This window comes from Pteropus vampyrus, unplaced genomic scaffold (genome assembly GCF_000151845.1).
Source record: "Pteropus vampyrus isolate Shadow unplaced genomic scaffold, Pvam_2.0 Scaffold336, whole genome shotgun sequence".
Taxonomy (NCBI): Eukaryota; Metazoa; Chordata; class Mammalia; order Chiroptera; family Pteropodidae; genus Pteropus; species Pteropus vampyrus.
Genome location: NW_011889117.1, coordinates 868,166 through 889,730, shown reverse-complemented (window position 1 = coordinate 889,730; position 21,565 = coordinate 868,166). Strand labels below are relative to the sequence as shown.

Sequence of the window (21,565 nt, the reverse complement as noted above, 5' to 3'; positions counted from 1 at the left end):
AGATGTGTGTCCCTTCATGGGGCTCTCAGGGTCTGTTGAAGGAGACTCAAAATCAGGGGGTAAGGGATGTTGAGCTGAAAGCTGTAAGATAAGAATTAACCGAGTAAGAAAATGGGAATGTACCAAACAGAAGGCAGTATAGGCGAAGGCGCCGGGACAGGAGGGAGCAAGGAGCAGTACCTGAGAGAAACCAGTACAGCTGGAGTCCTGAGGTGAGGGCCAGAGGGGAGAGTTCAGTCTTGGGCTTTTATTCAGGAAGCAAGGACTCATTGGTGAGTCTGGGGAGGAATGTTTTGTATTTTAAAAGCTTCCTCTGGCTTCTGTATGAAGGATGGGTTGAAGAGGGGGCTGGAATGGCAGAGGGGAGGGTGGACTTGGAAGCAGACCACAGCGATCTGTTTATGTCTAACAAACCCTTAGGTGGGCCATGAGTCAGTGCCCATTTAAATCCCTTTATAGTCCAAATCCCCTTCGTAATCCTATGGCACATCTATTATCCCCATTTTGCAAAAAAGATACAGACCCTCAGGTGTAGTCACATGCAGGTTTTGCCCACAAGGTATCACTCTAGTGCTCTCTGACTAGTACTCCCAAGCTGACAGGTCATTTACTCAGCCAGTCCTTGGAAATGACTTGTGTGTGGTTCCTCTGGGAGGCTCTGGTGGTGACACCACGGAGGGACTTGGTGTCGAGTAGTTTCCATTGTGCGGCTCATCCACTTAGAGGCTGGAACTTGCTCCCCTTTTCCAGACAGGGAAATAGGTCCCCAAGAGGCTCTCGCAGGGGTCTTGCAGAGTGCGCAAGCTTTGACAAGCTGCCTCCAAAAGCTGGGCTTGGAGGTGCATCGGAGGCCAGTCTGAACAGGGGGTGGAGCCTCGGGGGCGGGGACCTGAGCGTGCGCACGGCGCCAATGGGCGGGCGGCCCCTTCAGTCCCCTCAAGTCCCTGGCGGCGGCGCCCAGAGTCCGGAGCTTCATCCCAGCCAGAGTCGAGCGTGTGGCGACACCATGACATGCACGGGGCTGCTCACTGTGTGCTTGATCCGGCCGCCCTCGCCCCGACCCCCTGTGCCGGTCGCTGGGCCCTCTGGACACGCGCTCTTCCAGGATGTGAGTGGGGAGCAGTCGGGGCGTCAGCCCTCCGGCCCTGGGGATTATCAGTCTCGCAGGTCTTATCCCTGTCTCTCCTTGTCCCTCACCCCCGCCCCTCACCCAGTCTGTGTCTCTCTCAACTGTTTTTCCCCATGTCCATCAGTGTCTCTCCCTCTAGGTCTGTTTGGGGCCCAGTCTGTGTCTGATTTTCTCAGCTGTCTGTTTCCATGTCCCTTTATCTCACTGCCTTTGTAACCTGTTCTCTGTCTTTCACTCTTTCTTTCTCTTACCTTATCTCTGATTCAGTAGCACTGCTCCTGTTACCCCACCCCCGAACCCAATCCATGTGTGTGCCTGGTGGGTGGGGGCTGTTAACACTAGATCACAGGAACGTTCATGGTACCCCTCTGTGGCAGCCCCAGGCTGGGCTGATCCAAGCAGGGGGCCTGGAAGAATAAGACCCAGTGCTGACCCCAAGGTCCCTTAGACCTGACCCAGGGACTGTGGGGCCCCGAAGTTGGTCAGGGTTGCCCACAGTCATTCTCTGTATAACCCTCCTGTAGGTGCAGGTGGCCCTGCAGCCCCCATGGGCACCAGTGTGGACCAGTCTGGCTAGGCCTCAGTCACTGTTCTGAGCCCCTTCCCCACCTTTCACCCCAATGCTTAGTCCTTACCTGGCCCTCTCATGCCCCCCGCCCCAGAGGTCCCTGCCAGTGGGAAAGGCTATACTCCTACCCCCTCCTCACTGCCCCCAGTGACTCAGCGTGTTGACCACAGCCTTCCTGGTTGGAAGGAACCTGACCCTCCTGTTTCCCAGATGGAAAAAACAAGGCCTAAGGTGGTAGGGGTCTATCTGAGATCACACGTGGAGGCAGGGGCACACCGAATGTGGCCCCAGGTGTTCTCATTCCCAGCTTAGTACCCCCACCTCAGTATCTCCATCTGCCCTAACCAGGCCATACAGGGCTGCTAGGCGACCTCAAGCCACTGGTAGACCTCTGAATCAGGCTTCTGGCTAGTAGGATTCATCCCTGAACCTCACCAACCCTGAGACAACAGCTAGCAGAGAGGGGCATTCAGAACCTGGATGATAGGGGCTCTCTGTCCAGGCTTTGGCCTGCTCCTTGCCAGGGCTCCTGGTTTCATTTTTGCTGGGCTGCTTTGGGCAATCTGGGAGTCTCTGGTCCCTGGGAGAGACAGGATCATATCTTGACTTTGTTCCTCTGTTTATCTGCCTCTGTTGCTTTTCACCTCTGCTTCTCCATAAATACAGTCGGTCCTCCCTTGCTTTCTACCACCCTCACTCCTCATTGCATGCACACACACATATTCACATACGCATACACACACATTGAGTTGGCCTCATAGGAAGCCCCAGCCCTGGAAGGGCTAACCCCAGCCTGCTCCCCCACGTGCTAGTGAGAAAACTAAGGCACTAACGAATAAGTAGCCACTGCCTGCATGTCAGGGTCTTCGCCAAGCACACAGGGAAACTGACCAGAGTGGGCAGAATCTGAGATGGACCATGGCCACACAGCAGAGTTGAGGGCTCAGGTCTGGGACGGCTGCCCAAGATCCTCTGGCCGCATCTTGGCTCATTCCCCTGCCTTCCGCAAGCTAGGACGATGCCAAGGACTGATGCATCAGATAGAACTTGTGATGGACTCTAGGTGTAGGGGTACAGGGAGCTGGCCTGGAACACCCCCCATGAGGCCAGGCCCTGCAGGAGAAGTCAGCAAGCAGTGGGACCTGCTGTGTGCTCTTCCTGTGCCCCCCTTGTTGGAAAAGTTCCTGCAGGGCCGAGCTGGGTAGGGGGTTGGGACCAGGCTGGGCAGGAAGAAAGGCAAGGTTGGGGGCAGGCTGGCCAGCTGGGGCCCTGTTGAGTTGGGTGGGGGCCTCTTGCCTTTCCAGGCCCCACTCAGCTCCCATCCATGACCCTTTGTTTTCTAGGTTTTCCGCCGAGCAGACAAGAATGGTGAGTTTGGCTTCCCTGAGAGGTGAAACAGGTTGCCTGAGGTCACATAGCCTTTAAGTGGTGGGCCTTGCATCCAGGTCTGTGTGATGCTTGGCTCCAGGTTAGCTGTGTTAGGGGCTGGGAAGGATGGGCTAATGGAGATGAGGCCCTGTGGGGGGGTTTACTCTTAGATTTTTAGAGGGCTCAGTAACTCCACATGATTAACCATCTGAACCCAGGGAGGGTTGGGGCAGGATAAAGCTGGCTTCAGGGAATCAGCTCTTCTGTCCTGGGTGCTGGGCAGTCTCAGACCTTGAAAGCTAAAGCAGGAGCCGCTAGGGGACCCCAAGAGCAAGTTGCTGCCCATAGATGACCCAGGGCAGGCCCCTCTACCATGATCAGCCAGTTGAGGGTCTGAGCTGAGGTGGCCAGTCAGCCTTGACCCATTTTCATCTGGGGTCTTCGGACCCTTTTGTGCTTCAGCCTTCTTGAGACAGGATCGTGTCCCCCACCCCTTGGCCCTTCTCCCTGGGTCTCTTCAAATTGGTAGACACTATGTGTCTCAACACATTGATCAGGACACATGGTCTCATTTGGATCAGAGCATTTTGTCTACTTTCCTTGCCCTATCTGCTTAGAGACCTTACAGGTCAGATACCCAGTATCTTTGGCCATCTCTCTCAGTGCTCTCAGTCTCTGCTGCATGCCCCCTGTGACAGGAAGGGCATTCTCTCTGGAGCCAGCCTGCTGCTTATAGAGGCCCCAACCCTTAAGAAGGTCTCATCTGCCTTCCTATGGCTTCTCTATGAAGGGCCTGGGTTTATAGCACCAAGGTCCCTAACACCCTGGGGCCAGGCTGGTCAGTATGTGAAGCAGAGGCTTGGCCCCCAAGTCCAAGTGATGTCTAGGCCCTGCCATGATTTGGCTGTATCCCAGGCTGTTCTTCATTTATTTCTTTATTTAGCAAACATTTATTGAGTCCTACCCAATACCACTTGTGTACTGCCCTGTCCCTTGTCTGCCTGCAAAATGGGCCATGTTGCCTTAAGTGGGCACCTCTAGGGGCCCTCATCTTTTTTTCCCCAACAGCCAGGCCCCCCACCAAGATCAGAATCCCATTCCATCTGGCTAAGTGGTTGTAAGATGCTGTGAGGCTTTCAGGGTCCCTGGACCTGCAGGCAGGGGTGCAGCCAGAGGTCAGGTATGCCAACTCTGCTCCATGTTCCCCCTAGATGATGGTAAGCTTTCATTTGAGGAATTCCAGAATTACTTTGCCGATGGGGTCCTCAGCCCCAGGGAGCTGCAGGAGCTGTTCAGTGGCATTGATGGGCATTCTACTGAGTGAGTACGAGAGGGGAATGGAAGAGCCATGGTTGGATGTGAGGCCAGGTTGTCTCAACCCTACTGTGTCCCCTGCTGCTTTAGTTTCTTATGAAGAATGAGGGGGTGGTGGTGGTAGGGAGAGGGGCGCCAGGGCTTGGTGCCAACTTTTACTCACCCACTCACCGCCTCCCTGTCTCTAGCTCTGCCAATTGTACTCCTTTCAGCTGAGACCCCAAAATAGCCAGGCCTGAGTCACCACCCATGGTTCAGCCCACAGGTGCCCCTCCCCACTCATTCCTGCTTCATACAGGGACCAGAGGATACCTGGGGACAGCTGGGCCATGCCCGCTTCCACCTGTGGATGCAGGTGCATGAACTCCCACACACCTCCCACATGTGCTCACACATCTGCAGGCCTTAGCATGAGTTTGCATACTTTCCTCCCCATGCTTCCTCTCATGGGTGCACACACATACACAGCTGTCCCTCCCTCTCCTCTTCTACCCTCATTTCCTTAGAATAAATTCCAGACTCTGGGTTGGCTCCTGTGCCTAGACTCAGGCTCTCATGCTCCCTTCCCCTCCCCATTCCGAGGCTTGGGCTGGACTGTTTGTCTACCCGCTCCCCCCACCAGACACTCCAGTAAAATTCTTTGCCCTTCGAGGCCTAACAAAGACAGTCTCTCCTCCAGGAAGCCCTCCTCCCAAGTAATACCCATGCTTTCTCTGGACTTCCTCAGCCCTGGCTTCCCCTTCCCAGCTCTGACCACTCCTCTCTGGCGTGTGTCAACATCTGTCTTCCCTGGCCTGAAATCCCCTTGGAGGCCAAGAGCGGGTCTGAATTTTTGTCCTCAGAGAGTGTTTGATGGGACAGTAGTACCCTTGCTCCCCCACAACCCTCTTGGCTTCTTCCCATTGAGCAACTTAACCCGAGGTGGAAGCAAGAGCCCCGTGCTTGGTAGGCTGAGTTGGGTGGGGAGGAGGGAGAAATGTTGGCTTCAAAGTCCCGTTCACTAGGCTCAAGTCTGAGGGTCTTAAGGGTACCTCCTCTTTACCCTGCAGCAATCTGGAAACAGAGAAACTGTGTGGTGAGTAGGCCCATGGGAGCTTCTGTCTCCTGGGACTTCTGGGCAGGTGGATGGGATGAGGGGCTGTTGCTGGTCTCCTGATGGAGTAGGGGGGGCTGGGTTCAGGATGTGATGCGTGGTTTGTTGCTGAGGAATTTCAGGTTGGGTAGATGGTGGGGGTAGGTAGGTGGGGGCAAGGTGCAGCTGGAACATTCGAGGACCTCCTCTTCCTGCAGACTACTTCTCAGAACATCTAGGTGTCTACCGGCCTGTGCTGGCTGCTCTGGAGTCGCTCAACCGTGCAGTGCTCACTGCCATGGATACCACTAAGCTGGTGAGTGGAGAAGCTGATGGTGGGGCCCAGAATGAGGGCAGGGGGTGTTTGCTGTGCTGGCAGAGCCTCCACTATCATGGCTTGGGGCTGTGGCGCTAGAGGCCTGAGTTCAAATCCTGTCTTTCCCACTTTCTGTGCACTTTTACTTCTCTGGACCTCAGTTTCTTCATCTGTAAACTGGGAATAAAAATAGATCCTGCCTCCATACATTGTGATAATTAAATAAGAATGAAGGCAGTGATTTTTGTCTGTCTTATTCTCCATCTTTAGCACCCAGAACTATGCCTGGCACGCAATAGGCGCTTAATACCTGGAGCTGATGCTGCTACTGTTTTTATTATTGGCTAGACCTAACTATTATGGAGTATCAAGCCCAGGACCCAGCAAGGATGAGCTGGGGGTGGGGCATGTTAACATGTGTCCACAGGCCCATGCTGGGGTGCGGAGCCTGGTGGAGTGGAGCCTGTCCTGAGGATGTGCGGGAATAGATGGGCATGTTGCATCCACGCGTTTTTGAGCACATGTGGACATGTGTGCACGAGCATAAACCGTGCTCACAGCCAGGGCTCCAGGCCCTTGTGTGGTGACTTCAAAAAACCCATAAGCCACCCATCTCTTTGTGTGTTTCTTTTAAGAAATGTCTCCACCTCCCTTTGTCCCATAATCCTTAATAAGGGGGCTGGGAGGGAGCAGTGAGCAAGCCTGGGAGTGCCTGAACTCACTTTTAACAGAAAGGGAAACTGAGGGCCTCAGCGAGTCCATGATCAGCTGATGACAGTGCTTTCCCTCTGGTTGCTTTCACATGGATTTTAGCAGCTTTTGAAAGGGTTACCCATTGGGGCCTGGCATGGGATGGGAATCCAAATGGCACATGACGAGGGGTTGGCATGTTATGGTGACTTCTGTATCTGCTGCCTATATGCAAGTGTGGGCATCATCTTCCTTACTGCCATGGAAACAAGGCCTGGGTATGGACAGCTGGACTGGCATTCTCTGAGCTGGCACTGGTTAGGGGGAATTCAAACTGCAGGTCCAAGTAAGGTCCCTAGGGGTCTGGACTACCTCCTCCTGGCCCAGAAAGGGGTAGGGCATGACCCATAACCACACCATGACTTTGCCAGCTCCAATCACTTGAGACTTTATCTGGCACTTGGTGCTTCTGATAGAGCTTCAGCTCAGGCCACCAAGCCTCTGCCACTGGACATGTGTGCGCACAAGCATAAACAGTGCTCGCAGCCAGTGGCACCACCCCCTTCAATCCAATATGACTCAGTTGAACACTTCGTGTACCAGCCTGGAGCCACACTCCTGGTACATGGTCCGGGTCATCCAGTGACACTGGAAGGAGCGCAATGAAGCTACCATGGAGCCACCTGTCCACACAGCTGTGCCACGCCCAGGCTTGGCCACCAGGTGTGGCTTCAGTGCCCCGTAGCCGTGTCGCAGGCACTGGGCTTCCAGCTCCATCTCCAAGCGCTCAGTGAAGCCAGGGAAAAGTGTGGAGCCACCAGCCAGCACTACGGTGTCAGCCAGCCGCCTCCGCAGTGGTGCCGGCACCCTCTGCAGTGCCTGGAAGGCCAGTGTGGGCAGTCCTGGCTCAGCCTGGCCTAGAAGACCAGGCTGGAAGATGGGTTCCGGGCAGCGGAAGCGCTCGCTGCTGAGGCAGACAGAACACCCATTGCGTAAGCAGAAACTAGCCGGATGGTGGCGGGCAGGGTTATGGAGGTCACCTTCAAAGTCCAGCGACACATAGCAGCAGTGCTTCTTGAGCTGTGTGATGGCCTTTCGGGGCAGACTCTGCTGCAGTAGATTGGGGCATGCTGCCACCAGCAGGTCCCGCAGGTAGCGCGACAGGGTGGTTCCTGCCACGTCCAGCCGGAAGGTGGCCTTGTGCCACGAGTGGCCCGCATAGATGGGTGTGGCGTGGCACACACCCGCGCCCGCCTCCACCGCCAGCCCGCTGAAAGTGCCAGTGGAGCAGAGCGCCAACAACGCAGTGCTGGCCATGTGGCACGCAGGCACTGCCAGGGCCTCGAACAGTAGCTCGGCCACCCTCTCGCGGTTAGAGGGTGGTGCCGACGGTGAGTCGCTCACCAGCACCGGCCACTGCTCCGGGTATACCTGCAGGCCGCCGACTAGCAGGCGCTCCCACAGACCCTCCAGCGCCTCCCAGTCGACCACCACGCCGTGCTTGATGGGGTGAGCCCGTGCCACACCGCCCGCCAGCTCGCAGCCCGGCGCCCCGGGCAGCACGGGCCGGTCCCAGCTGGGCACCAGGCTGGAGCTCTTTAGCACCAGGCGTGGCTGATGCTCGCCCGCGAAGCCCGCCTTGGTGAAGCCTGAGCCCTGGTCCACCACTACGGCAATGCGGCCCAATGAGGGCGGCCCGCGAACCCTGCGGCTCCCCGATGCTGACGTCACCTTCCCGGCTCGGCTCTGCCCACAGAGACTCGGTCGCATCCCCCACCCCGACTCCTCGCCTGAGGCTCCGCCCCAGCTGGCCTAGTTGGAGGACCACCTTTCAGTTCTTGGCTCTTTGGGCCTAAATCCCTGGTTTGATGGACTAGATAACTATCGTTCTCAATTCTTGGCTCTACTTTCTGGTCCTGAGGTTGGATTCTTCTGGCCAGAGTGGATATCTCTTTTCAGCTTTTGGCTCCGCCCCTAGGCCCGGGGCCCCGCCTCTGGTTCAAGTGTCAGTCTCCGCCGTCGCAGGCCACCAGTGGTTACTTGCCTACCTTTGGCTCACGGCTCAAGGCTCCACGCTCCATCGTGAGGTAGGCCCCACATTCACTCTCAAGACAGCTCTGTTGTGCGGCTCCCCGCCTCAGCCTGGCAGAGGTGGATGATGAGAGGGCCGGGCCAAATCCTTTTAGATTTTGAGAAGCCGCAAGGAGCAGCTCTGAGAATGAGTGGGCCTTGTGGCAATGTCATCCAGACATATATATCTCCCTTTTGGGGACCTAGAAGTCCAGCCCAGTCCTTGAGTCTGAGGCAGTGTCTTAGACTTCTCACCTGGGCTTGACCAAAGTAGTTCCTGGTTGTGGAGGTGGGAGGGTGTGGTCAGAGGAGGACAGAAAAGAACTTGGATTGGACTCATTGTGACCTCAGTCCTCGGCACCTGCTGTGCTTCTGCAGTCCTCTCTCCCAGCAAAAACTCCCGGGACCCATCCTCTCTCCTTGGACAGGATTAAGGGCAGTGATTTGGACATCAAGGGGTCTGGCCTCAACTGCCCAGCACAGCCAATCTGATATATACTCTAGCCAAATGTGGGGCTCTTCCCCTCTCAATGCTGAAGAGAGAGAGCTCTTAATCACAGAGGTAGAGTCACTCCGAGGATCTGTGTGTTCAGCCTTGAAGGGCCCAGGCAGCCCACAGAGGGACACTGCCTTCAGGGACTTCCACCTGTGGACTCAGGTGGGCCTGAGTTTGTGACTCAGTTCTGAAGTTGACTCACTGTGCACCCCTAAACAAGTCCTAATCTCTTCCTGAGCTCAGCTTCTTTCTCCAAAAGGTAGTAATCCTCACACACAAAAAAGAGGCCGCTTCAGGCCTCTGCAGAGTCTCATTATTCTCTTTAGGATCATTTTGGTTGCAAGTTGAAGACCCACTTGGGTGAGCTTAACTAAAAGGGATTTTATTACAAGGATCTTGTATATCTTATGAATACCAAGAGCAAGGGTGAAATCAGGTTTCAGCAACAGACTAGAGGCAGTGTCTGACTGTGGGTAACCCAGGATGTACCCTGGCTCTACACTTTTTATTCTTCTGAAGAATGACTTCAACCTATGCATAAAACGGTCTCTTTTAACTCCTGAATTATAGTCCCAGGGAAGGGGCTGATAGGACCAACTTGGGCCAATGGCTTATGGCCGGGAGGTGTGGCCACACTGAGGAACATGGTTACCCTGATTGTAACCATGTGTATGGTAGGGAAGGGTTGGTTCTTACAAGTAGCAGGGGAGATGCTATGGGTTGTACAAACTCTAGCCTGATGCAGGCAATGTGGAGAGGACATTGATCAGGTTGACAGTGATGAAAGTGCATATTCAGCAGAAGCCAGGCCTGTGGCTTTTTTGAGCTGGGACCTTCACCTGCTGCATCTGCCCCCAAAGGGGACATTTTCAGGTTGGTTTCCAATGGAAAGCAGGCTGCAGGTTTTGAAGAGCTGAGGAGGTTTTAGGGTCTGAAGCTGGGTTTGAAGAGAAGCTGCTGCCCACAGAAATTGTGCCAGGCCTTTCATGGGTGAATTAGGTTGGTGAGCCTCAAACTGGAGACAAGTGACAATATGGCCAGAGAAGAGGTGAGCATGAAAACCACTGAGAAGCCCTAAAGGGTAAGACTGAGTCTTGGGCCTGGGCCTGGACATCTCCCAAATAGGTTTGGGTGTTTCCCTGTGGGCAATGGAGAACCAGTATGAGTTTATAAGCAGAGTGAACTACCCTAAGTGGTTTGGAAGAAGCCTTTGGCTAAAGTGTGGGGAAGGGGATAGGAGGGGGTAGTTGGGGAGATGAATGACTGTGGTGCCTTGGGGGTTACCAGGCTGAGAGGAGTAGGAGTGAGGGGTCAGAGGCCCAGTGACCCCAGCCTCTCTCTTCTCCTGGTTGCACTCACAGGCATAATGTGAGTCTCAGGCCCCACCCCTGTTGACTGTAGGACCCTCACTGTTTTCAAAGGCGGTGTCTGCCTGGACCATCCTTCTGCCTAAGAAGGACTTGTGAATGCTGGGGACTTTTGGAGATGTCAATCTTCTGCTGGATACAGGCCTCACCACCTGGGTGGTCAAGCCTGGGTTTGCCCAAGCTCACCTCCCTTGGGGCTGTAGACCTGTCAGGGTCTGACTCAAGCCTGGAGTTGGAGGGAAAGAGGAACAGCCTCCCTCCTGCACTGTGGCAGGGAGCCCTTCCCCAGCTTGGGGCAGGTGTTCTGACCCTTAGGTCACAAGGAAGGAGAGGGTAAAAACAGCCTTGGCTCTCACCCATGGCCGTTGGTCCGTCCTCAATTCGCCTGTTCATCTCTGTGACTCTCACATCCCGATACCTCAGTTAACAGGCATCAGGGTTGCTATGCGCTCTTTATTGGGCTGGGTCCCAAGCCCGGGGGGCCGGGCCGGGTACTCAGGACCGTGGGCGAGGGCAGCGGCACCGCTTGCGTGGCTGCTCCATGGAGGGGTCAGTCTCGCTACTCGTCTGGTTCTTGGTCACCAGGCGCGCGTAGAGCCGCAGCCAACCCTGCGTGGCCTTGGCCCCGCCCCCTGAATCGGCCCCGCCGTTGGCCCCGCCTGCTGCGCGGCGCCCCTCCTGCAGCCGCGCGTCCAGCAACAGCAGCAAGACCAGGATCTTCTTCATCTCTCTCTCGCGTGCGCCCTCCTGCCGCTCAGCGCCATCGCCTGCACCTCGCATCATGGGTGGCGTTGCCTGGGAGCCCACTTGAGCGGCCGCGGGCTGCGCGCCAGAGTCCGCTGCTACCTCAGCTACCTGCTGCCGCTTGTCCAAGGGGAATAGCAGCACGATCTTGGTCTGGGTGTAGGGCAGAAACGTGAGGGGAAAGAGCGCTCTCCGCCTTCCTCCCGGGGACCCTCACCCACTCCGGTTCTATCTCCCAAACTCTAACCTCTCCACGTTTCTGGGACTCCCACCATCCTCCCAAGCCCAGGATGGGGGCCCTACCCTGATCCATTGCCAGCCCCCACCCCCCGCCCCTTCCTCCCCTGAAAACCCTTACCCACCCAGGCTGACCTCATGAGACCTCTCTGTCCACGTTTATAGGATCCCTGCCTCCCCTCCCAGCTTTGATGCTGGGACCTTCACCCACCACGGCCCTGATCTAGGGCCTCTGGACATTCGAAGAGGGGGAAAAGTAGCATGTTTTGAGGCTGGGGTTCTAAAGGAGGCATGAGGGAACTCCTGGTGCCCATAGGCCTAGTGATACCAACCGGGGCTGATTCCCCATGCGGGACCTCCACCCATCCATCTGGGTTGTGAGACTCTCCTCCTGCCCACCCTTCTGACTCCCAAGTGTCATCCACCTCCTGGTTTCTGGACTCTACCCTCCCATCTGGGCTTTTAGAACCCCATCCACATCCACATGAGTTCCTGGGACCCTCATCTTCAGGAGAGGTTCTCTAACCCCTTCATTCATGCCCCTGGGCCTTCTTCCCACAAGGCCTAGACTCCCAGCATCCCCTCCTACCCACACCTGCCCCTCATCCCCTAGCACTCACCCTTGGCTTCTGCTTGAGGTGGCTGGAGAACTGCTGTTTTCCCCAGGCCTTGTCCATATCAGGTGGCCTCTCCTTGCCAGCCTGCTTAGGCACTTTGGTCCTCCTGTGGGAATTGTTGTTTCCCATGGCGGGACTGGTCAACACTGTGGTCCACGGCCCATGCTGCTCTGCCCTGCCCTCTGGCTGGGGACCCTCTGCCCCAGCATTGTCCCCACATTGTGACCTCATGGGTTGACCTCACCAGCTCCAGGCTCTGAGCTCCTCTAGAACCTACAGGCGAATCTTGGCTCTATTCACTCACTCTGTGACTTCTGGCCCTGGTTTCTCAGCTGTAAAAGAGCTAGTGGTCTTAAATGAGGTGATGCTCATAAAGTGCTTAGTGATGAGTACAGAGGAATTTTGTGGCCTGGGTTTGAATTCTGGCTCTGCCACTAACTAGTTGTGTGACTTTGACCAAGATAATCAACTGCTCTAGGCCTCAGTCTTCTCATCTGCAAAATGGGGTTAATTAGTGACCATAAGTTGTTAGTATTAAATGAAGTTCTGCTTGGAACAGGGCCTGGCACAAAGTGGGTGCTTGTGTCAGCTGGGTTCTTTGGCTGCAAGCAATAGAAACTGATTAATCATCTTAAACACTCAAAAGGGACTTTATCGGAAGGATTTTAGAGAGCTCAGAGCATAGCAAGGAAGTCGAGTAAGGCAGAAGTCTAGAGAGAGGACAGAAACTACTGGCCTGTGTGAGAATGAGAGGACCTAGCCTCCCCTCTGTCCTTGCCTCTCAGCTCATAAGCCTGGTCCAACAGGGCTCATCTGATGGCTGAGCCAAGGCGGGTCATGGGCAGAAGACAAAGCCTTTGATGGATGGTGCTTTTGGGGCTCGTTGTAGAGGGAGGGCAGATACCTGGAACTCCCTGCCCCACCACCCCTTCCTCCCTACGCCAGCCCTGAGAACCTGGCACTTGGTCAGCCTCTCAGTCTCTCCATCTTGGGAGGGAGCTGGAGGAGGCTAGTGATGTAGGCTGGGCTCAGTGCTGGGGTGTGTGTGTTTGATGGCAGTGACTTGGCTGTCTTGTGTCTGCAGCTCCCAGTAAAAGGTGCTCAGTAAATGTTTGTTGAAGGAGTGAATTATATATGCATGTATAGACTGTGAGTTTGCAGCCAGCTGGTGAGTATAGGATCACATTATACCATCATTTTGCCTTATGTGTCAAAATTGGTCTTTAGATGTCCTGTGATCTGTTCCACTCCCAACCCCAACAGCCTAACTGTGCAGAGGCCTTACTGGATGAAGGTGGTGGCCTCAATATGGAAGGGGCCTTGGGGCCCAGAGAATGTAGATGCCTTCCTCTAAGTTGGCCTCATACTTCCCAGAAAGGGGGGCCAGGCCCTGCTCCCAGTTCCCATGCCCTCCTGCTTATGCCAGCTCTGCAGGCCCTCTGCTCTTTACATCACCACTGTTGCTCTGATGGACAGGGATTGGGGGAGCAGGGAAATGGCTCCCCATTAATAAATATATGCTTAGGGCCAAGAGATGCTGATTATGCCCCTTCTGCCCCCAGGAGTATGAGCGGGCCTCCAAGGTGGACCAGTTTGTGACACGCTTCCTGTTGCGGGAGACAGTGAGCCAGCTACAAGCCCTGCAAAGCTCACTGGAGGGGGCATCAGATACCCTGGAGACCCAGGCCCGTGGCCCAAGGTATATGAGGAGTCCAGACAACCTGTGGGTCCAGTTCACAAATGCCCATTATCTTCACATTCCAAGTCCCTCAGCTTTGACCACATGTCACAGTTTCAGCATCCTGGAGTCCAGATTGTTGTTCTGGGCAGGGAGGCCGAGAAGAGGTGAGAGGGATGCTGGCTTTGAGGCTGGGGCCTCAATGTTCTGGGAAGCCTGTCTTGCCTCGCTCAAGCCTGGCCCTGTTCTGGGGTCCCCGTCCTTGGCCCTGTGGATCTGCCAGCAGTGGACCAACCCTCTATTTCCCTTAGGTCATATGAAGAGAGAACGGAGGTGCAGAGCAGGCCCTGTGGCAGCCAGCGGGCAGGGCGCAGGGCTTTGCGGAGCGTTAGTCGATCACCCACCTGGTCTCCTGGTTCCTCTGACATAGGTGCGCCTGGGCTATGGCGGGAGGGCTGGCTAAGGAGAGTCCAAAGCAAATGCAGCATTCCCCAGTGTCCCCTGGTGCCTGCTCCTCCGCTGCCCCTCAGTTCAACCTGAGAGACCTCCTACCCCAGCCATGCCCCCATGGACCCTTACCCTCAGGGCGGAGCTCGGAGGCAGAGATGCAGTGGCGGCTCCAGGTCAACCGTCTCCAGGAGCTAATTGACCAGCTTGAATGCAAGGTGAGTGGCCATGTGGCCAGTGCCCCATGGGAGTGGACCTTTCTGGAGTCTGCCCAAGCCAGGCACATGCTGGGGGCCCAGCCCACACTCTGTGTTCTTCACAGGCCCCCCGGCTGGAACCCCTACATGAAGAGGTACTTACCAAGGGGCCTGACTCGGTGAGTCTGGGAGAGGGACAGGGGGCTGGGTATTGGGCTAGGAGGTGCTCGCTCATGAAGTGAGGGAGTTCATAGGGTCAGCTACCCACCCACCCTTCCCAGCTTTTCCCCAGTCCTCATCCCCCAGGCCTGGCAGGCAGGCGCTAGGTTCTGGTCCTTGCTCTGTGGCCCCGCAGAAATCACTGCTCCTCTTTGGGATTTAGTTTCCCTCCTCTGCCTTCCTGAAAGCTGGCTCTGGGGCAGTGTGGACGGAGGCTGGAGGGGACAGTTAGAAGTGATGGCATACCGCAGGAGAGTGGGCTAATGACTGGATCAAGGCAGTGACTTGGTGATGAGAAGAGTCAGATGGAGCCAGGGAGGTTGGGAGCCGTACTGGGGCAGGACACTGACCTCGGATAGTCTGGGTCTGGTGTAAGTCATGCCCTACTTCAGCTTACTGGGCTGCCTCTCTTGCCAGCACATCCTTGTGGCCCAGAGGCAGGTGCAAGTGGCAGAAGAAGCCTTGCAGGACTTCCATCGTGCCCTGCGCTGCTACGTGGACTTCACAGGGGCCCAGACCCACTGCCTGCAGTGAGTCCCTAGCTGCCCAGTGGGCTAGCCAAGGAAGGTGGGGGAATGAGCTGGGAGGAGCGCGGGGGCTGCGTGTCCTGGGCCAGGGCTCCTATTAGATACCCCTGGCTGGGTGGGCAGCAGTGGTGGCATCCCAGGCCTGCCCTGGCCTGGCCCATCTCTTTGGCTCCACAGTGTGTCTGCCCAGAAGATGCTGGATAATGCCTCCTTCACCTTGTACGAGTTCTGGCAGGATGAGGCCTCCTGGAGAAGGTATGAATGGTGGTCTAACAGCTAATGTTTATTGAGTAGAAGCTCTGGAGTGAGCCACTCCTGGGTTTAAATCGTCCTATCCTGTTTATTGGCTGTGGGACCTCAAGAGAGTTACCAACCCCTCTGAGCCCCAGTGGCCTCCTTTCCAAAATGGGAGTGATAACAGTTCTACTCTCCAATGAGCTAAATGAGACGATGTGTAAAGAACTGAACATGGTGACAAGTACACAGTAGATACTCAATGAATATACACTGTCACCACTGTACCACACCCTATGCCAAGCACCTGTGCCTTACTTCATGTGATCCTCACAGTAGCCTAGTACAGTAGACACTATTGTCCCATTTCACAGAGGAGAAAACTGAGGCTCAGAGCCAGTATGAGGAAGGACTGATATCTGAATCCAGGCAGCAGGACTTGGGTGGCAGTGGGGAGCTCTTAACCAAGTGATCTTGATCTTCGGAGGACTAGCTTGAGCCTCAGTCCATTCCACGGCCTTCCCCAGGCACCAGCAGTCTGCCTGCAGTAAGGCCTTCCAGCGCATCCTCATCGACCACCTGCGGGCTCCAGACACCCTCACCACTGTGTTCTTCCCAGGTGTGCTGCAGCTCCCGATCCTCTCTATAGCCCTGGGACCTGGGGAGGGGCAGTGGGCCCCTGATGGCCTCTGACCCCCAACCTCTGACTCCTAGCCTCCTGGTGGATTATAAATAATAACTGAGCCTGACCTGCATTAGCCAAGGACCCTGGGGCCCTGCCTGCTTCCTGCTGGAGTTTCTGGACTAGTCAATTCAGCACCAAGACACAGGACCTGCTGCTCTTACACCTGGGGCCTGGCTGTCAGAGGCCTCCCAGACCAGCTGGTGGAGAGACTCTCAGCCCAGGAATCAAGGACTGGGCTGCTTGCTTTCTGTTTCTTTATCAGTATGTTTTATTGTTTGTAGCTTTGGTTTCTGAGGCCTCTGCCTGGCTCAGGAGGCCTGGATTCTGGTCCCTTCTGCCCTTGCCTCGCTGTGACCCAGGGCGGATTCCTAGCTTCTCTGGGTGAGCCTTGGGCTGTCTGGCTGCATAGTGGGTGCCTTGCTTTCTTCCTGCTGTCTTGGGGCCAGGCTTCTGCTCTTCCTTAACCAGCAGCAGAACCAAGGCTGATGCTCAGGGACCCCCTTCCTCAACCTTGACCCCTGAGGCTGGGCTGGATCCATCTGCGGTGTGAGATAAGGACTTGGGTATCCCTTTCACCCTCCTGAACTGGCAGGCTCCAGACTCTTCCTGCACTCTTGGCTGCACTGGAGACATGTAGAAGATCCTGGGTTGGTTTGCATGTCATTTGCATATCATTTGCATGTTCATGCCCACCCATACTCAGGACTCTATGGGAACCCCAAGGTGATCTTGCCAAGTATTAATAATTTGGGTCTAGAGTCACCTGCTGCCCCAGACACCTCTGAACCCCAGCACAGAGACAATAAAGGCAGTGGTCTCCTCTGGTATTGTGTCCTCTCTCTCCCTCAGCAAGAAGGCCAGGCTGTGGGGCTGGTTTGCATCTCAGACCACAGACTCAGGGCGGGAAGCCGTTCTTCAGAAATTAACCAGTTCCCATCTTGAGCCCCCCTACCTGCAGACGGTGAGAACTTCGCTGTTGACCCAGGTTTCCTCAATTTCGGGCCTTCTCACCCCACACAAACCCTGGTTCTGGCATCTTACCTGGGAAAGGGGAGTGGATATGGTCTCTGCTTTCAGTGCTTTCAAAGTTGGCTGGAGGTTCTAGCTTCACCCCCCACCATGCCAGTAGGGTGTGCTGTGGAATTGGGGGGCTGAGCACAGAGCCTTCTCGGGGTCCCAGAGAGCGTGGCTGGTTCTGTGAGAAGACCTGTCCCCAGAGAGAACCTCTCTCTCCATCCCTCCTCACCCCCTTCCAGACCACCCCTGTCACCTGACATAGAGCAGTTCCAGGAAAGTAATGGCTGAGTTGGTTTGTCCAGCCACTGTGGGATCCTCATTCGAGCCATCTGGGGAGAAGGGTCTGGGGGCACAGAGGGAGGTAAGTAACATGGACAAGGGCTCTAAAGGGGAGGCACATGGTTCCACAAGAGAACAAGATGGCCTCTGACCTGGTCTGGGGTGTGTTGGGGTCAGGAGTTTTTCAGGCTCTGAGGAGGAGAGCTTGCCTTGTTGACTAAAGGAAGCCCAGCAGTGGGCCGATGCTGGGGGAGGGGGGAGTGGGCCGAGGCCAAGGCGGGGAAGAGCAGGGCCTCCGAGGCACTTCGTCCTGAGGAAGCTGTGTAGGTTTTTAGTGAGCTGAGTGACATTTCGCCAGTGTTCCTGAATGCCCCAGTGGTGCCAGGTCCTTGCTGAGCACTGGGGCATGGCCAGGAAGGCAGCTCAGATGGTAGCAGCTCAGGGTGTATGCAGTCTGAGACTCCAGGAAGGGTCTTCTCTGAGGTTTCCCCGCGGTGACCCCGGCAGGAATTCAGACTTGTAGGGTCACACAGAGCCGCTCTCACCGGCCTGGCTTCCCAGGCCAGAAAAACAAGCATAGGGCTCCCTGATGGCTCCTTGTCCAGCGCCATGCCAAGCTGTCCTTCTGCCACCCCACTTCCCAGATCCCTGGCAGTTCCTAAAAAGTGCTGCCAGCACCTGAGTCACAGGTGTCTGTCCAGGTTTCAGTGTCTGTCCTTGACAGAGAAGCCCATGCAGGAGGAAATCATTGTGCTTTCTATTCTGTGTTCTAATTTCTTCTGTTTCCTCCACAAAAATAGCTAAAGCAAACAAAACTGAAAAACTTCTTCTCATTGCCATCCCCACTCACTACAGAAACGTTTCCTTAGCCTTTAAGTAGCTGGTCAAGGCCATCAGGTCTGGGTTGCCTTTCCTAATCCATGCCCTCAATGCCCTGCTCTTGGTGTCTCTTTTTAACATCCACTGGGCACCTATTCCGTGGTGGGTGCTGGGGATGGTGAAATGTCCCTGGCTGGTGAGAGTACCCAGGTCAAGGGTAGGCAGACTACTGAAGCTGGGAGAGGTCCTGGCTGCTTCCACCAGCTGCTGTTCCCCACCCTTTCACCCACTCCCTGCACCTGCTCCCTCACCTTCCTCCCACCTGTGCCAATGACTCACCTGCACACATTCAAACCTGTCCTGGGGACTGGCCCAGTGCCAGGCCAGGTGCTAGAGAGACAGCGGCAATCTAGATGGCTGCCATTAGCCTCCAGCTCTCAATGAGAAACATGCATACCAAGTGCCCTTAACACAGATGCTTATGGGGCTTAACAAAGGGCCTGAGAATTAGGTGGGCCTTCACAAAGTTATTCCTCAAACAAATACTACTTAAGACACTAGGCTCCAGGCAGGATACTAGGACAAAGATGAATCCTCAGGGAAATCACTGACTGGCAGAGAGAGCAGCAGGTTGTGATAGCAGCCTCTGTTTATGGGGGTTTCCTGGGTACTAGGTCCTATGCTAGGGTGACTCCCATATGATCACGACAACCCAATGGTGTAGGCATCATCGGCACCCCCAATTTACAGATGAAGAAACGGAGGCTCAGTGAGCAAGTACTTTTCTGTGGGTCACAAAGATGGATCTAGTCCCTGGCCTCAATAGCTATTTGTTCTCAAGTGTGAACAGTGCTAAGGGAGATCTCGGGCATCCTCTAGTAATGAAAATCAGCCCAGGGTGGAGGACAGTGGCAGTTATAAGCCTTGGGGCTGTAGGATGGCAGATGGGGCAGCAAGGAAGAGCCATGGGACACAGCATGAGATGGAGGATGGTTCTGATGTGGACAACCCAGGGCCCAGCTCTGGGAAGGTAGGTGATAGTGGAGCCAGCGCATGATCATTTCTGGAACTTCCCAGGAGGCACCCGGAAAACGTTAGATGAACCTGTGGGGCAGAAGGCAGCCTCAGAAAAGGTGCAAAGGAGAAGGCAAAAGTTACTGGAGCGTGAGCCCTGGATAGGCATCTCACTTGTGGATGGAAGCGGCAGAGGTAGTCCGTCTAGATCTATCCACAAGAGGGCGTCCGACACTAGGCAATGAAGCCGTCCTGGGTCATGAGGCAAGGGTGAGGGTGGGGTTGTTGGTTTCCCCAACCCTGGAGACGGAGGATGCCTGAGGAGAGGATATATCCAACCCACCACCCTCAAAATCTAGCAGTTGGAAACAAGCACAGAGGGCCAAGATGGGTTTAGGTCGATGCATGTTTGCTCATTTTGAGATTGTATCATCATCTCAAGCCATTTTTTTCCCCCTTTGTACTGATAAACACAAGTCAATAGGCTCCTCGACTCTATGCTTGGTAAAATTTGAAAGGGCTCTTCTCTCACAATCCTCTTTCAGAAAGAACCCATTTTCCATCTCTTTGTAACAAAGAATCATATAGTAACGCTTCACTCATTTTCAAATTCATTGAAATATGCTATTCAGTAGTACTCTGTTTCAGCGATTGTCATTTCCAGAATTCTATTTTCAAATCTGCCTAATTATGTTTATTTTTTAACAGATTACTGCTTTGTCTCTCCCAGAATAGAGGCCTCTGGAAGGCTATCTGCCTAGTTATTTTTAGTCTTGTATTTTTTGCTAATTTTTTTCTAGAGGTTTCATAGTTATTTTATATTCTGTATCTGATAATGATGACTGAAGTCCCAGGAGTCTGAGTTGATGATTGCTTCTGCTGACTTTTCCTCATAGTGGCTCATTTCCTTGGATGTTTAGTAACTTTTTTGGATACTTAATTGGTTGATAGGCAATATTATGATTATTTTGATTTTTTCTCTAGATGATTGACAGTTATGCTTCTGCCAGATACCAGGAGATACTACAAAGCCTGGAATCATCTTAATTTCTCAACCCATGGGTTCTTTGACCTCTGAAGTAACGAAAATCTGAATCTCAGCCCCAGGAGAGAGCAGACCCAAGTAGTCTCTGGTCAGATTCTTTTTCATTCTTCAGTAGGGGCAGAGGTTATCTGCTTCATTCCCTTTGCAGACAGGCAGATTTTCCCTGCTTGCCTTTTCACTGAGGCCAAAGTGAGCGTGACTTGGCTTCATGGAGCAGTCTCACTTTTGTCTCTACATTTAGTAGAGGCTCAAAGTCTAGTCTCCTGTTCCCCCTATAGGCAGCTAATCCCTCAAACTGACTTCTTGGAATTTCTTTTGCTCCTATGGCGCACAGGTTTCCTCTTTTGAATTCAACCTACCTCTGTGGTTTGTTTACTCAATTTCTCATCTGTGACCTCAGCAGTGCAGTTACAAGTACCTTCATCAGAATTTATCCAGCATTTGGGTGTTTTATGGAAATGGCAAATTTTTCAGTCTGCCACTTCTACAGCAAATTTAACATAATATCTTATTATATTATCACTTGAGTTCCTGGGGTCTGTTTTTCCAGAGCTAAGGCAGTCTGTGGATTGGCGATTTGTCTACCAAACGTGCTTTTTTGTGCTAGGCTGTCCCAAGGTTAAGATCCTGTAGTTGTTCTAGATGGTAGATTGCAGGGTTAGGCAGTTGGCACCACGTGCATGAACAAGCATACAGCTAAGCCTCCACTTTACCTTCTGGGACCAAGGCCACAGCCAAGCTCTCCTCCCTGAGATCTAATAACCAACCCCTCCCTTTGCTCTTTGTGGGCCTGTGAAGCTGGTGGTCCCAACAAGCCTCTCAGGAGAGTTTACTCAGAAGTAGGTCTAGGGCAGAGGCCAGCACCTTGCCTCAGGTCACTGGCCAGGAAACTGGACAGACAGACCGAGACTCCACACACAGGTGTGCACAGGTGTGCCTGCATCAGTCTGTCATGTCACAGCTGGTTAGACCACCCTAGAGCAGTGGAAGTACGACCCAGGGCCTGCTGGAGGCACGGCAAGCTGGTGGGTGGGCTTTCGGAGAAAGCAGTTTGAACGTATGCTTCAAGGATCCAATCAATGGTCAGTTCTAGAAATCCTGCTTTGGAAAACTATCCCAAAGAAATAAATCAAGTGAAGAGAGATGTCCAGTTCAGTATGCTAGACAGGAAAACATGAAAGCAATCCAATTGCCCGACAGGATCTGAAGATTTAAGGAAACTATGGCCTCAGTTAAATCACACCACCATTAATTAAGCACATAAATGTGCAGGCAATAGTGAACTTAGTTAAGATTTAACGTCAGTGTGAAAAGGACACAAGTGAATGAATATTCACAAGCCGAGGTTACATTAAAACATTTTAAGGAATTACATGTTATTAGAAAAAAGGACTTAACAAATTCATTACCCTATTT

General features: G+C 54.2%; 3 protein-coding genes across 5 annotated transcripts; 1 reads left to right on the top strand and 2 right to left on the bottom strand.

Moving 5' to 3' along the window:
* Nucleotides 1-606: 606 nt before the first annotated feature.
* NECAB3 (N-terminal EF-hand calcium binding protein 3) lies at nt 607-16,799 on the top strand. Of its 3 annotated transcripts, XM_011378276.2 has the most exons (13): nt 607-1,108; nt 3,041-3,065; nt 4,277-4,385; nt 5,429-5,454; nt 5,670-5,767; nt 13,551-13,687; nt 13,978-14,096; nt 14,252-14,331; nt 14,436-14,489; nt 14,947-15,059; nt 15,234-15,311; nt 15,818-15,909; nt 16,005-16,799. In XM_011378276.2, the coding sequence occupies exons 1-13, from the start codon at nt 629-631 to the stop codon at nt 16,031-16,033; spliced, it is 1,440 nt and encodes a 479-aa protein (XP_011376578.2). In that variant the 5' UTR covers nt 607-628; the 3' UTR covers nt 16,034-16,799. The 3 variants fall into 3 exon arrangements, with proteins under 3 accessions (XP_011376578.2, XP_023378003.1, XP_023378004.1); XM_023522235.1 differs by lacking the exon at nt 15,818-15,909 and having other exon boundaries at nt 15,910-16,799; XM_023522236.1 differs by lacking the exons at nt 15,818-15,909; nt 16,005-16,799 and adding an exon at nt 15,665-15,811.
* ACTL10 (actin like 10) lies at nt 5,776-8,400 on the bottom strand. Its single transcript, XM_023522237.1, has one exon. The coding sequence runs from the start codon at nt 8,225-8,227 to the stop codon at nt 7,037-7,039; it is 1,191 nt and encodes a 396-aa protein (XP_023378005.1). The 5' UTR covers nt 8,228-8,400; the 3' UTR covers nt 5,776-7,036.
* On the bottom strand, nt 10,886-13,542 carry CUNH20orf144 (chromosome unknown C20orf144 homolog). The gene is made up of 2 exons (XM_023522192.1): nt 11,992-13,542; nt 10,886-11,287 (listed from the first exon to the last, which is right to left on the bottom strand). Exons 1-2 carry the CDS (start codon nt 12,217-12,219, stop codon nt 10,886-10,888), a joined length of 630 nt encoding a protein of 209 aa, XP_023377960.1. The 5' UTR covers nt 12,220-13,542.
* Nucleotides 16,800-21,565: the final 4,766 nt, after the last annotated feature.

Bases quoted from the DNA above. Each gene is read 5' to 3' on its own strand.
- NECAB3 (XM_011378276.2), top strand. From the start codon at position 629: ATGACTTGTGTGTGGTTCCTCTGGGAGGCTCTGGTGGTGACACCACGG. The intron at 1,109-3,040 runs GTGAGTGGGGAG...TTTGTTTTCTAG, and splicing joins GACACGCGCTCTTCCAGGAT to GTTTTCCGCCGAGCAGACAA. The intron at 5,455-5,669 runs GTGAGTAGGCCC...CTCTTCCTGCAG, and splicing joins GGAAACAGAGAAACTGTGTG to ACTACTTCTCAGAACATCTA.
- ACTL10 (XM_023522237.1), bottom strand. From the start codon at position 8,227: ATGCGACCGAGTCTCTGTGGGCAGAGCCGAGCCGGGAAGGTGACGTCA.
- CUNH20orf144 (XM_023522192.1), bottom strand. From the start codon at position 12,219: ATGAGGTCACAATGTGGGGACAATGCTGGGGCAGAGGGTCCCCAGCCA. The intron at 11,288-11,991 runs GTGAGTGCTAGG...CCCTACACCCAG, and splicing joins ACCTCAAGCAGAAGCCAAGG to ACCAAGATCGTGCTGCTATT.